This window comes from Glandiceps talaboti, chromosome 11 (assembly GCF_964340395.1).
Source record: "Glandiceps talaboti chromosome 11, keGlaTala1.1, whole genome shotgun sequence".
Lineage (NCBI taxonomy): Eukaryota > Metazoa > Hemichordata > Enteropneusta > Spengelidae > Glandiceps > Glandiceps talaboti.
The window spans coordinates 17523795-17538284 of record NC_135559.1 but is presented as its reverse complement, the minus strand read 5'-3'; the positions used below and the strand labels follow the sequence as shown (position 1 = coordinate 17538284).

The following is a 14490-nucleotide window of genomic DNA, read 5'->3' as shown; positions in this document are numbered from 1 at the left end:
ACTATGCATTTATAAGCCTTGTTTGTTATTTCTGTACAACCTGAAAAGTGTATCAGGGGATATGTATAGCACGTTCCGTTTCATTTTATGTAATATTATTTCATGGTCAAATACAGTATTTTCAATTGATATGTTGTTCTCTGTCGCTTCATTTATACTATACTCCATTCTATACTTTAGTTGTGTGTGTCACTCGACCATCTTGTGACAATTGGTGTCAGAAGTGGGATCTAAATCTACAAATTGTGGGTTTAACAATTTCAAGTTTCAAATTGATCGTTTCTGGGGTATTTGTTCGAAATATCTCAAATTTTGAGTAAAGTGTAGTTGGAGTATTGGATAAAGTGGAGGGCATTCTGGGTGTAGCATTGGCTCGTTCATCATGGATACTCAAGCAATAGTAGCGCTGGGAAAGGAAATAGGGTACACAGGAATAGCTCTAATTGAGTTTGTTGAAGAGAGAGAAGAGAAGGAATTAGAAAGGGAAAAGGAGAGGATAGCACGAGATGAAAGGCAGTTAGAAAGAGATGAGAAAAGACGTCAGGAACAAATAGTACGAGACCGAGAGGAAAGGGACCATCAGTATAGAATGGAACAGTTAAGGCTCACGGCAGGAGCAAATATAGTAGATACTAGTAGGGTGAAAGCCAGTGCCCCAAAATTGCCAGCATTTGATGAAAACAATGACGACATGGATTCGTACTTGTATCGCTTTGAAAAGTTTGCTGAAAGTCAAGGGTGGCCTAAGCCAGGTTGGGCAACGAGTTTGAGTGCTTTGTTAAGTGGGAAAGCCTTAACTGTATATGCTAGTATGATGATAAATGATGCAATGGATTATGACAAGTTGAAAGAATCATTGTTGAAGCGCTATCAGTTGAATGAGGAAGGCCTCAGAGTAAAATTTAGAAATAGTAGACTAGAAGGTCATGAAACAGCTACAGCTTTTGCAGGCAGGTTAGAACACTACTTTGATAGGTGGACTGCACTCGCCAAGGTGGAAAATAAATATGAAAAGTTGAAGGATATGTTAGTGAGGGAACAGTTTCTCAGCTGCTGTGATAAAGACTTGTCATTGTTCCTACGTGAACGGGAGATTGCGAATATTAATGACATGACTGAATATGCAGATAGATTTAGAGAGGCAAGAGAACAGGTGGGCCCAAAAGAACAGGTGAAAAGTCAGAAAAATACATTTCAAGGTCAGAAATTTGTAAGTGCTAAGAGTAATGCTGTAGGGAGACAGACGGGAAGCCAAGAGATAGATACTACTAGGCGAACAGGAATTAAAAGATGTTTTAGTTGTGGAAAGACAGGTCATATTAGTGTCAATTGTTGGAGTAAGAGTAGAGTGGCTAGTGGAACAAGGGGTCCACACAAAGTAGCAAGTTTAGTTCAGGTTGAACAAGATAATAAGCCTAACCGTGGGACAGATACCATACAGGTAGCAACATGTACTCAAGTTATCGAACCCTGTTGTGAGGAAGGAGGCTGTCTAAATTTAGATGGTAAAAGTAATGTAGAATTAAGATGCGGTCATATATTGCCCGTAATTAGTATGACTAGCCTAGCAGCAAACCGTAATCATATCGATAATATGCCAGTTGTTAAGGGTGAAGTAAATGGTCGGCAGGTAAACGTTTTGAGAGATAGTGGTTGTAATGGGGTCGTGATAAGGAAGGGCCTTGTGAAACATAACCAAATGACAGGTGAAGTCAGAACCTATATCATGATAGACAGGACGTGTAGAAAGGCTCCCATAGCTAGGATTGAGGTTGACACACCTTTTTATGTAGGTGAAGTAGAAGCTATGTGCATGGAGACTCCTGTGTATGATTTAGTATTAGGAAATGTGGATGGTGTTAGGAAGCCTAGTGACCCCGATTTGAATTGGCATAAACTACATGCTAACTTAAAGGTAGATAAAGCTAAGGAATCCGAGTGTATTCCTAGTAGTGTTGATAGTACCATAACGAAGGAGTCTGCGTGTATTCCTAGTGGTGCTGATATTACTGTTAGTGTTACTAAGGAATTTGAATGTATCCCTAGTAATGTAGGTACTGATCCAGAAGTAACTAATGAGTCTATGTGTAGTTTTAAGCATAATATGGAAGCAACTAAGAAATCTGAGTGTATTTCAAATGTTGTAGATCAGGTACTTAACGATGATGCTGAGATTGCCGCTCAAGGGGAGGCAGTTGTAGACAAATGCGAGAGATTTGTTGTGCAAACAGTACAGACAATGGCGCAAAGGATAGCTCAAGGGAAGCCAGTAAAAAAGTTAGTAGTTCCTGAGTTAAGTAAGGGCACTAGCAAGGAGCCAATTACTGTAGAGGTACTGAAGGAAGCTCAGCAAACAGATCAAACATTAGAACGTGTTAGGAAGTTAGCAATGACTAACGAGGAAGTAAACACGGGTAGAGAAAATAAAGCTAGATTCTTTATAAAGAAAGGTCTGGTGTATCTAGAATGTACATCTCCTAGGGTGGAACTAGGCAAAGTATTCACTCAGTTGGTGGTACCACAGAAATTAAGAAACGAAGTGATGAGTTTAGCTCACGAATCTATTGTCGGAGGACATTTAGGAGCTAAGAAAACATATGACAAAATTGCCGCTCAATTTTATTGGCCGGGTATATATAGTGAAGTGGTCAGGTATTGTAGGTCATGTGATATCTGTCAGAAGACAATTTCTAAGGGTCGAGTCACTAAAGTACCATTAGGTACTATGCCTCTAATTGATGTTCCATTCCAAAAAGTTGCTGTAGACCTGGTAGGACCAATAGAGCCTGTAACTGACAGGGGTAATAGGTATATACTTACCTTGATGGATTATGCTACTAGATACCCTGAAGCGGTAGTATTAAAACGAATACAAGCGGAGGTGGTGGCTGAAGCATTAGTAAGCATATATAGTAGAGTTGGGATACCACAAGAAATACTTACTGATTTAGGAACTCTATTTGTGGCGGATATAATGAAAGAGGTTAATAGGTTACTGTCAATTAAACATTTGACTACAACTCCTTATCATCCTGCTTGTAATGGATTAGTCGAGAGATTTAATGGCGTTTTGAAAAGTATGCTTAAGAAAATGTGTGCAGAACGTCCTAAGGACTGGGATAGATATGTAGACCCTGTGCTATTTGCTTATAGAGAAGTTCCTCAGGAAAGTATGGGATTCTCCCCATTCGAATTGTTGTATGGTAGAACTGTCAGGGGTCCTATGACTATCCTATCAGAACTCTGGACTAAGGATATAGCCATACCAGAAGTGAAAAGCACATACCAATATGTGTTAGATTTAAGACAGAGATTAGAGGAAACATGCAAGTTAGCAATGACGGAGTTAGGAAAGTCTCAAGTTCGATATAAAAAATACTACGATCATAAATCTAAGGCTAGGAAATTCAAAGTAGATGATAAAGTGTTAATCTTGTTGCCTACTAACTACAATAAATTACTGATGCAGTGGCAGGGTCCATATAAAGTAAAGGAAGTAGTAGGAGAAATGGACTATAGGATATATGTTAAAGGAAAGGTTAAGATATATCATGCAAACCTATTAAAGAAGTATGAGGAAAGGAAAGTACCCACTGACAGAGAGGAGGCGACTAATCAGAGTGATCATAGTGATATAGCTACAATGACGGGAATTATGAATTGTGTTGCTACTGCTGTTATAGAAAGTAGTGATGAGGATGAAAGAGATGCGTCTTTAATAGAATTGGTGCAGACTGTACCGACGGAGATGACGGAATCAGTGGAGAATGTGAAAGTGTCTGATAAATTGCATGATATCCAACAGAGAGAATTAAGAGAAGTGCTTAGGGAATACTCTGACGTATTGACAGATATTCCAGGACAGAGTAAGTTAGGGGAGCATGATATCAAATTAACTACTAATGACCCCGTTAAGTCCAGACCCTACCCCTTACCATTTGCAATGAGAGATACTATCAAGCATGAGGTAGAAAGTATGCTACATATAGGTGTAATTGAACCATCATTTTCACCTTACGCGTCACCCATTGTAATAGTTAAAAAGAAAGATGGTTCTAATAGGTTCTGTATAGACTTTAGAAAATTGAACAAGATTACAATTTTTGATGCAGAGCCTATGCCAAATCCAGAGGATTAGCAAAAGGGTGCTACTTTTCTAAGATCGATCTGACCAAAGGATATTGGCAAATTCCACTTAGAGATGACGTGAAAGAAAAGACCGCTTTTCTAACGCCATCGGGGCTCTTTCAGTTTAGGAAGATGCCTTTTGGATTAAAAAATGCACCGGCAACCTTTAGCAGGGTCATGAGAACTTTACTGTTGGGTGTAGATAATGTTGAGAATCTCTTAGATGACATTCTCATAGCAACGGTTACTTGGGAACAACATCTTAATACGATACGAGAAACTATGTCTAGATTACGAGATGCTAATCTCACCGCAAGACCAACCAAATGCTATTTTGGATATAAATCTCTAGAATTTATTGGTCACGAAGTGGGCAAAGGATTACTGCAAGTAATGCCACAGAAAATCCAGGCAATACTCAATGTAAAACGTCCTGAGAGTGTAAAGGAAGTAAAATCATTTCTAGGCTTGGCAGGATATTATAGAAAGTTTGTGCCAAACTTTGCCACTGTTGCTGCCCCCCTAAGTGATCTGACAAAAAAGGGTAAACCCAAGAAAGTACTGTGGGGTGACCCACAAGAACGAGCATTTAATGTTCTGAAAGATTTATTGAGCAAGGAACCGATTTTAAGGCTCCCTGATTTTAGTAGAACATTATCTTACGAACTGATGCATCTGATGTAGGTCTTGGATCACTGTTGATGCAAGAGTATGATGATGGGAAGTTCCCAGTAGCGTATGCAAGCCGAAAACTACTAACTAGAGAGAAAGCCTATTCCGTTATAGAAAAGGAATGTCTAGCTATTATCTGGGCAATACAGAAATTTCAGCAATATTTACATGGCAAAATGTTTGTATTGGAAACCGATCATCAGCCACTCATCTATCTACAGAGAGCCAAAGTTGTTAACAGTAGATTGATGAGGTGGGCATTGTATCTACAGTCATTTGACTATTCAATCTATGCAATCCAGGGTAAGGACAATATTGGAGCAGACTTTTTAAGTCGAAGTTCAATGTCCAACATGCAGTGTAGAATTTCGAAGCTTGAAATCTACAGCGAGTCAATAAATAATACTCTAAAAGCTACAGTTTATAATTTGATTTCCATGATAATTGTGGTTTAGAACAATTGTCTAGAAAATGTCACTTTCAAAATCAGTATTTAGACAAAGAAATGGTCCCCATATTTTGTCTTGAATAGGGGAGCAATGTCACAAGGTGGTGATTTTGAATAATAGATTCTTTAGTTTACTGAACTAGTGACCTTTTGATGAATGGTGATGACAGGTATAGGTCAGGGACCTTTTCGTGATGACAGTGTGCTAATTTACATGTCTACAGCTAAACATCTGTTGAACTTTATGTGTACCCAATCAACGTTAAGGAGACCCCTATAAATACTATCGAAGCCAGTGAACACATGCTTCTCCTAACTTTGAACATCAAGGCCTGAAGGTGGATACTGCTAGCTTGGAGCTGCCGACTTGCTGGCTACTGGTTGCTGTCGCATGGGCGTGTATTATTCCACAACGAGAACTTAACCTACACCAAAGGGACACTACGTTAATTTGCTAATGGACTACGGACATTGACTGTACTTAGTACCGTGTAAAACTGGTGAGTCCATGACATGCGGATAATTGACAATACGGACTGGCTGACAGCCATTTGAACTTCACATTTCACGTGTACAACGGTTTGCTGCCTCGTGGACTAGAATTTGCTAAATAATTAGTTAGTACCTGTCATCACCATAACTATGCATTTATAAGCCTTGTTTGTTATTTCTGTACAACCTGAAAAGTGTATCAGGGGATATGTATAGCACGTTCCGTTTCATTTTATGTAATATTATTTCATGGTCAAATACAGTATTTTCAATTGATATGTTGTTCTCTGTCGCTTCATTTATACTATACTCCATTCTATACTTTAGTTGTGTGTGTCACTCGACCATCTTGTGACACAATCCATACATGAAAGATTATGATCCGGCTCAGGAATCAAAATATATCATGTATTTAGATGCAAATAATCTATATGGTTTGGCAATGGTTCAGTCTTTACCAACGGATGGATTTAAATGGGTTGATGTAAATGAGCTTGACTGTAAAGACTTAAGTAAGTACACCAATGAAAGTGACCGTAAATTAATCCTTGAAGTTGATCTTGAATATCCTAGCGAGTTACATGATCTCCACAATGATTATCCTTTAGCACCTGAGAGATTATGTATTACTGAAGACATGTTATCCCCAAATAACAAAAAGATACATGACTTATTTAATATCAAATGTGGAAATATAGAGAAATTAACTACAACTTTGAAACCAAAAAGGAATTACGTACTTCATTTCCAAAACTTAAAACAATATTTATCACTCGGTTTAAAAGTCACTAAAATCCATAGAGCTATTGAGTTTAATCAATCAAAGTGGATGTCGCAATACATCTTATTTAACACGGAAAAAAGAAAAAAAGCTAAAAATGCCTTCGAAAAAGATTTCTTCAAACTAATGAATAACTCTGTATTTGGATGAACCATGATGAATGTACGTAAGCATCGTAATATAAAATTATGTACATCAGAAAAACAAATAAAAAAATTAGTAGCTAAACCAACTTTTGTTATGCAAAAAATTATAACGAAAGGATTGGTTGCTGTTGAAATTAAAAAGGAACGATTAACTTTAAATCAACCTTTATATGTTGGGATGTGTATTCTTGATTTGTCCAAAACTTTAATGTATGACTTTCATTACAACTATATCAAAGAAAAATATGGTTCATTAGCAAAGTTGTTATTCACAGATACCGATTCATTAATGTACGAAATTAAAACTAATGACTCTTATAAAGATTTCTATCAAGACAAAGACCTGTTCGATAATAGTGATTACTCATTGAGAGTCCATACTATTTTGATTATAATAAAAAGATAATCTGTAAAATGAAAGATGAATGTGCCGGTTTACCAATCACTGAATTTATTGGACTTCGAAGTAAAATGTATTCTTATATCACAGAAACTTCATCAACTCGAAAAGCAAAAGGAATGAAAAAGATAGTTATTAAAAAGAATATCACCCACGAAGAATATAAGACTGTACTTTTTGAAAATTTACAAATGAAACATTATATGAATACTATACGATCGATCAATCATCAGATCGGTAGTTACAAAATCAATAAAACTTCTCTAAGTTGCTTCAATGATAAACGTTATGTCGTTGATCATCGTAACACGTTAGCATATGGTCATGTTGATTTAGGTTGCTTTAAGTAAACTTTTAAGTAAACTTTTAAGTAAGCTCGAGTTGAAATGAAATTGGCCAACCATTAAAATCTATTGGTTCATTATTTTGATTAGTTATCCAAATTCGAAGATTAGTTATATTCATTTTCTTGATGGGTACTGGAATATTAGGAGGAAATGAATAAGTCACAGGTTCTCCTATTTCACCCTTATTTTCCTGTATCGTTAAAATTTGTAAATAATTAGACCTTTTCCCATTGATGTAATTAGTAGGTGTATCTAGATTTATCGCAGTAAACTACGTATTCAGTCACAGGAAGAAAATCTGCTTTGTTTGGACTAATACCCGATGAAATATATTCCTTCTCTTGAAAACCAAGGTTTTGAAAAGTCTACTTTAACGTTATCACTGAGTACCATTTGTGTTTTTCCTGTTGGTAAAATTTTCTTAAAATTAATCAATTTGGATCTAACAATCGCTTGCGATAATGTATCTACATTGTAATTACCTGGTTCTACTTTTTTAACTGACGTTTTAAGGTTAGCGGTAAAGGTAATTTCATTGTTTTCTTCCGGAATATTATACCAGGAATTATATAGTTTACACTCCAACAATCGTATTTGTTTATAACCAATCAACGTTTCTGTAAAACTGATAGTAATATCATTAGATTTTTCGTTTATATACAACTTCATTGTTTTTAAATATTATAGTATATTATTATTATATACAAAATACGAAATAATAAATACTATAATATGCCATCAAATTTTGGACTAGGTATTGGAAGATCTCTAGGATATGCACTTGATGATCTCAAAGATGTTAACGTGTCGAATTTATCCGGACGACATAATAATAAAGATTTTGTTTTAAGATGGAAAAATGAACCTAAATCATTTAATTTAGAACAAGCGGCAGTTCAATCACACGAACATACCAATAATTTAGTAGACCTAAATGATGTAGATGAGACAATCGAAGAATATAGAGTATCAAAACATCATGTACCATTTGGTTTTGCGTATAGCAACAGAGATGCTACGTCTATGCTTTTGAATTACCACGAGCAAACTTTGAACGACATAATGGGCGAGGTGACAGCCGAGCCCATTATGGAGTGCAAAGTTTGTTTGAGTCCATTATGGGCTGGGAGGGCGTACATTATTGTTTAAATAATACTTTATCCGTATTTACTACATAAGACCAAATAGTTTAACAATTTTTTTTTATCTAATTCAATTATTGCAATTTCTTCTCCTCTTTCTTCTGTTTTAGGTTTTGGAGGCGGAATCGGCTTTAATTTAAACATATTATTTTCATATTCTATCTAGGAGGGCGTACATTATTGTTATTATTTTATAGTTTTGCCAATTCCAGTGAATTTGCAGACCGAGAAACGCAAAACAATGTATAAAATACACAGCGCTGAAAATCGTCTGCCATGTTCGGCCCGGAAGCTGAATATTAATCCTAGCGACACACGTACATACACGTACACACACATATACACTTAAATGAACTGCTGTGAACACAAATTTGTTTCATGAATGCGTTGCATTTTTAAAAAGTAGAAATAACAATCATAAGTAACAACATACATTTCGAAAAAATACCTAGTCGTATGAAGAAACAGAACAAATAAGCTTGTATTGTTATGCTCGTTCCGGGGCCGCGGTGCCCAATAACGGAGTACATTATCAGTAATAATGTACAGCGATGACATCACAAAATTCACTGGAATTGGTAATGCTATAATATAATTGATAATAATGGTTTCTTTATTCTACCAGGAAGTTATCATATTCAACATTTTATAGAATCCAATGATAATTTAAAAAAAATTGAAAGTCCCACAATAATTACCTTTACTATAAGATTAGATGATAAAATTAAAATATCGGTTCTTTACTATTTTAAAAAAGGTTAAAGTCACTATTGCTTTTATAATTTACGATCCTAGTTATTCAAAAGTAACCTGGCGTTCCACTTTAATTATCAAACCTTTAAAAAATAATATTTCTATAATTATAACATAATTATAAGGTGATACAGGTGATACCACAAAATGATTGACCAAGTTACCGCAAATATTAAAACGATACAAGACCTACTCGATTATCTAACACGAGTATGTAGTGCGTATAGACGTTCTTACAAATTATTAAGTCGTGTTAATAAAGGGATACTTATTACTAGTGGAATTATTTCAGGAGTTGGAGCATTAGCTGCTGTTCCCGCGATTCCAGTTTTTATCAGTTTATTAGCAGCTGTTCCAATAGTTGTTACAGTTGTCAACCAAAACTTAAAATTATCGGATAAAGTATCACGATTAAAAGTACAATATCAGAATTTTAAAGAATTACTAACATATACGCAAGCAAATATTTACTCTGAAACACCTCAAGAATTTATTCAGGAAGTATTTATGAAGTCTCTCGAAATGCAAAAAGCTGCCAATTATACTCCACCATTAGAACGTTATTTCAAAGTATTATAAACTGAATGGTTATTCAGAGCCACATGCTATTGAAAAATCAGAAATGAAATAGTTAAATAAATAAATAAATAGTCAAATAATAGAATTTACTAATAATGTTTACTAATAGAATATACTATACTATGGATCAGTATTTGCGAGACTTGTATTATAATTCTGATTTAGCATACAGCGGCATCACAAAATTGTGGCATAAAATCAAAGAAGATCAGAAAGTGAACGGAGTGAAACAAAAAAAAATAAAAAAAAATAAAATATAAAATTAAATATAAGGAATTGAAACAATGGCTGGAAGAACAAGAAGTTTACACTATGCACAAACCAGCGATTAAAAAGTTCCCTTACCGCAAAGTAATTGTTTATGGAATTGATGACCAGTGGCAAGCTGACATTGTAGGTATGCCCAATGACCAGAGTAAGAATCAGGGGTATCGTTACATCCTAACTGTTATCGATGTGTTATCGAAGTATGCCTGGGCGATACCACTCAAGTCAAAACGTGGTATTGAAATGGCTGACTCCTTTGAGTTAATTTTTAAAGACCGTGAACCGAATAAAATACAATTTGATGAAGGTCGAGAATTTTACAATAAGCATGTTAAAGATCTCTTTGAAAAACGTGAAATTGAGTGGTTTAGTACACGGTCAGATAAAAAAGCATCAGTTGTCGAGCGTTTTAACAGGACACTTAAATCACGTATGTATAAATATTTTACTGATAAACAAACTAGAAATTGGGTAGACGTACTAGATCGATTAGTGGATGGTTATAACAATATTTACCACAATTCAATCCACATGACTCCGAAGGAAGCATCATTACCAAAGAATGAAAATATCGTTTGGTATAATTTGTACGGTGCTTATCTCACTGTTGAATATGGAACTCCGAAGTTTAATATCGGTGATACTGTGAGAGTTTCCAAATACAAGAACATGTTTGCCAAAGGATATCTACCAAACTATACACGTGAACTTTTCAAAATCAAACAAATTATCTTTGGTCCTGTTATTGTTTACACTCTGGAAGATTTATCGGGTGAAGACATTGAAGGCACGTTTTATGAGCAAGAATTATTGATTGATATGACTAAGGAATCGAAACATCATCCAAAGGAATATAAAATTGAACGGGTATTACGTAAGAAAAAATCAAAGGCCATGAATACGCATTGGTAAAATGGTTAGGATATGACGATAAATTCAGTTCTTGGGAACCGGTTGAAAATATTTAAAAAATTAAAAAATAGTATAATTATTAATTATTAATGTATAGTACAACAGCTAGAGCATGTTTGGAGAACATAACATCACAACATTTTTAAACAAGTACAAAGAAGTCCTTGGTTTTAATGTAGAGCTACAATGGGACAACTTGAGAAGGAAAAATATGCATGTATTAATTATAAATACAGGGGCAAAATTGAAAGACTCACCACTATATCAGATTATTTTATCCTTTTGTAAAGAAGTCGAAAAAAAGAATTTTTTTAAACGTATTGAATTCTTAAGTTTATTTCCTGACTCAGAGGACAACCAAGAAGTTAAATATTTGAATGAATACTGGGTTCTTAAATTAATACAAGATACTAGGAACAGACATATATTTCAAGATAATTATTTAATAGTATGTTTTATATAGTGTTTTATATAGTGTTTTATATAGACCTGAAAAAATGTGGACATTAGGATTACCATTTCCAGAGAAATTACCATTAGATGAGGATGGATTACCAAAGGGATTACCAGAGGGATTACCAGGGGAATTACCAGATGGATTACCAAGGGAATTCACGTCGGTATATAAAAAGTTGGTACAGAAACAGTTATATAAACTGTTTTTAGAGAAAGAGTTGTTACAGAAACAGTCTGCTACCACTTCAGCCCCTGTGACTGTTACAACTATGCAGCAGCTGCAGCAGCCACCACTGCAGCAGTCATCGCAATCGTCACAGTCTAATTTGCTTCACTTTCCAAAACCATTTACGTTAACACAAAATACTAACTATGCATTACATCAACCATTTAATAAACAGTTACCTTCAAGACACGTGGATTTACGAGACATACTAGTCAACATGGATGTTTATGTAAGTGAAACTGATCGATTCAATATAAAATTGAGAGATATATTCAAAAACTACATATTAGTTCATAAAAATGCAAAAACTGCCAACAAATGGTTGAAAGGCCCAAATATGCATTTCTGGGATCAACAGTTAAATTTTGCAGTTTGGTTAGCTACGACTGGATGTGGTGTTAGTATTCACAATCATCTGTATAATGGAAATATCCAAAACAGATTGAATCATTTTTTAGATTTCACGTGTACTTTACGATAAGAAGAATATTGAATGAGCTTTCTTGCCCACTACCTGACGACCTGACACTTTTGATCAACTAGATAATTTATATGATGTACCATCTTATCATAGAATATGCGATGAATTAGGACTAGATTATAATACAGATTTCAGATTCACGTATGACACATCAGGAAACAATGGTATAGGTGTCGGTTATGAGTGGTGGAAAAAAAGCATATATAAAAGAAATACAATATAAATATCAAAGCATATATAAAAGAAATACAATATAAATATCAAAGTACAATGATTGAAAACCCTGATGCTCCAGATGCGGCTCGCAGAAGTTGGCATTGGTATAAATTTCATTATGCCGATTATAAACAATACAACTACTTTGTTTTAGAAAACAGTACAGGTTTTACGCAAGCAGGTTTAGGAAGATTGAATCGATCGATTGAAGCTTATGTATATTGCGTGTTAGGAAGTCAAGCATACACGCGAGTAAGTATAGCTAGCCTTGGCGGTTCTGGTCAAGAAACGAGACAAAAAATGATTTCATTACTCGAGGATGAGACGAGAGGCATTAATGAGGACAACAGAATACCCCGTTACCAAAATGTAATCACTGCAACAAGTGTAAAGTTAAATCTAGCCATTTCACCTTCTTTATGGTTAATTCCGAGTAAAATGATTATAAATTTGAATACGAATGTGGCGGGTTATAACAATTTCTTGCAACAGGCGACAGAAGATATGAAGTTCGGTTATAACAACATAAATAATGACGTAATAAAATCAGCATTGAAAGAAATGGAAGGTCATGATGATCCAGTGAACGACTAGATGCGACAACAGCAGTTGAAGCGGTAGCAAAAGTGCCAACAGTCGCTGAAGCAGCAGTAACACCAGAGCATGGCGAGCATGACGTTGTTCATGAATATTCAACGATGGGAATAATAGTTGGGATAATATTTTTAAGTTACTTATTTATATAATATTAGTAAGATGGCTGACTATGATCCTTTCGATATTAATGTAGATGAAAATGTAGGTGAAAATGTAGATGACCTTGGAGAAGACTTGGAAATGACAGACTACGAACAAGATTCGTTGGATTTTGAATTAATGGGTGGCTTCCAGGAAACATCATTCACAGACCCTGTTGATCCCGTTGGCCCGGTAATTGACCATCAATGGTTGGTCAATTAAGAGACTATCAAGCCTACCTCAGAAGAGACATTGCAGGTAATAAAGATGAAATTGGTAAGATTGAAAACAAAATTGAAGAATGGAATGAACTCAACCCTGAATATACAATCATGCGTAAAGAAATTGATACAGCAGTCAAAAGTTTAGAAGATTTGTATGATAGAAAAAAAGAATTGGAAAACAGACAAAAAATCGAAGAGTTAACGCAAGATGAAAAAAAGGAATTAGGTAGAATTGAGATTTATAAACTATCTATGAAAATTACCATTACGAAACCTTCAAGTTCACTTTTGCCCCAAACTGCAATATAAGCGAAGCATTGATTGTGAAACAGCCAAGCATTTACATGACATGTTCTGTAACTAGTGTGGTAGGTAGGTAATACCGGTACATGTATATGAATATGTATAGTTAGGTTTGAACTAATAAGTAATGTTAAAGAATTCATGTAAGAAACAGGGACAAGAACAAATATTGACATGTACCACATTTCAGACAAGGCTATATGCCATTGTAGAAAGGATTTTTTTCTTCCATCACAATCTAAAACACAATGCCCCCCCCCATCCACAATTTTCAAAACAGCATGACCCCCCTACTGCCAATTTCAAAAACAGGATGACCCCCCCCCCTACCAATCCACCCCCCCCCCCCGGCCGAAGAAACTGACCGGTCTCTTAGTATTAAAGATAAACTGGTAATTCTTTTCAAACGTAATGGAGTTACTATAGTTTCATTGGCAACAGCACTCGGTTTAGTTATAACCACTATAGCTATTGCATTAGGTATGAAATCACCACCTACTAGCAGTGGCGGTAGCAGTAGTGGTAGCAGTAGCGGTAGCAGTGGTGGACCAGTCAAAGCAGTTATTAAACGTGTTGCGGATGTATTAAAATGGCTCGGTAATAAAGCAGCTATGGCACTGCAAGATATTATTGGCTCTATTGTGTCATTTGTTTTAAAAACAGTGGGACAAGTTGTAGGATTTATAGCTGAACATGTATGGCTGTTAGCAGCTGCAATAGCGGTATACCTTTATGAACGGATTTTAACTAAACAAACAAAAAATAAATAAATGAAAATG

General features: G+C 35.3%; 1 protein-coding gene across 1 annotated transcript; it reads left to right on the top strand.

The window, feature by feature from the left end:
* The first annotated feature begins 382 nt into the window (after nt 1-382).
* On the top strand, nt 383-4138 carry LOC144442090 (uncharacterized). The gene has a single exon (XM_078131360.1). The coding sequence runs from the start codon at nt 383-385 to the stop codon at nt 4136-4138; it is 3756 nt and encodes a 1251-aa protein (XP_077987486.1).
* Nucleotides 4139-14490: the final 10352 nt, after the last annotated feature.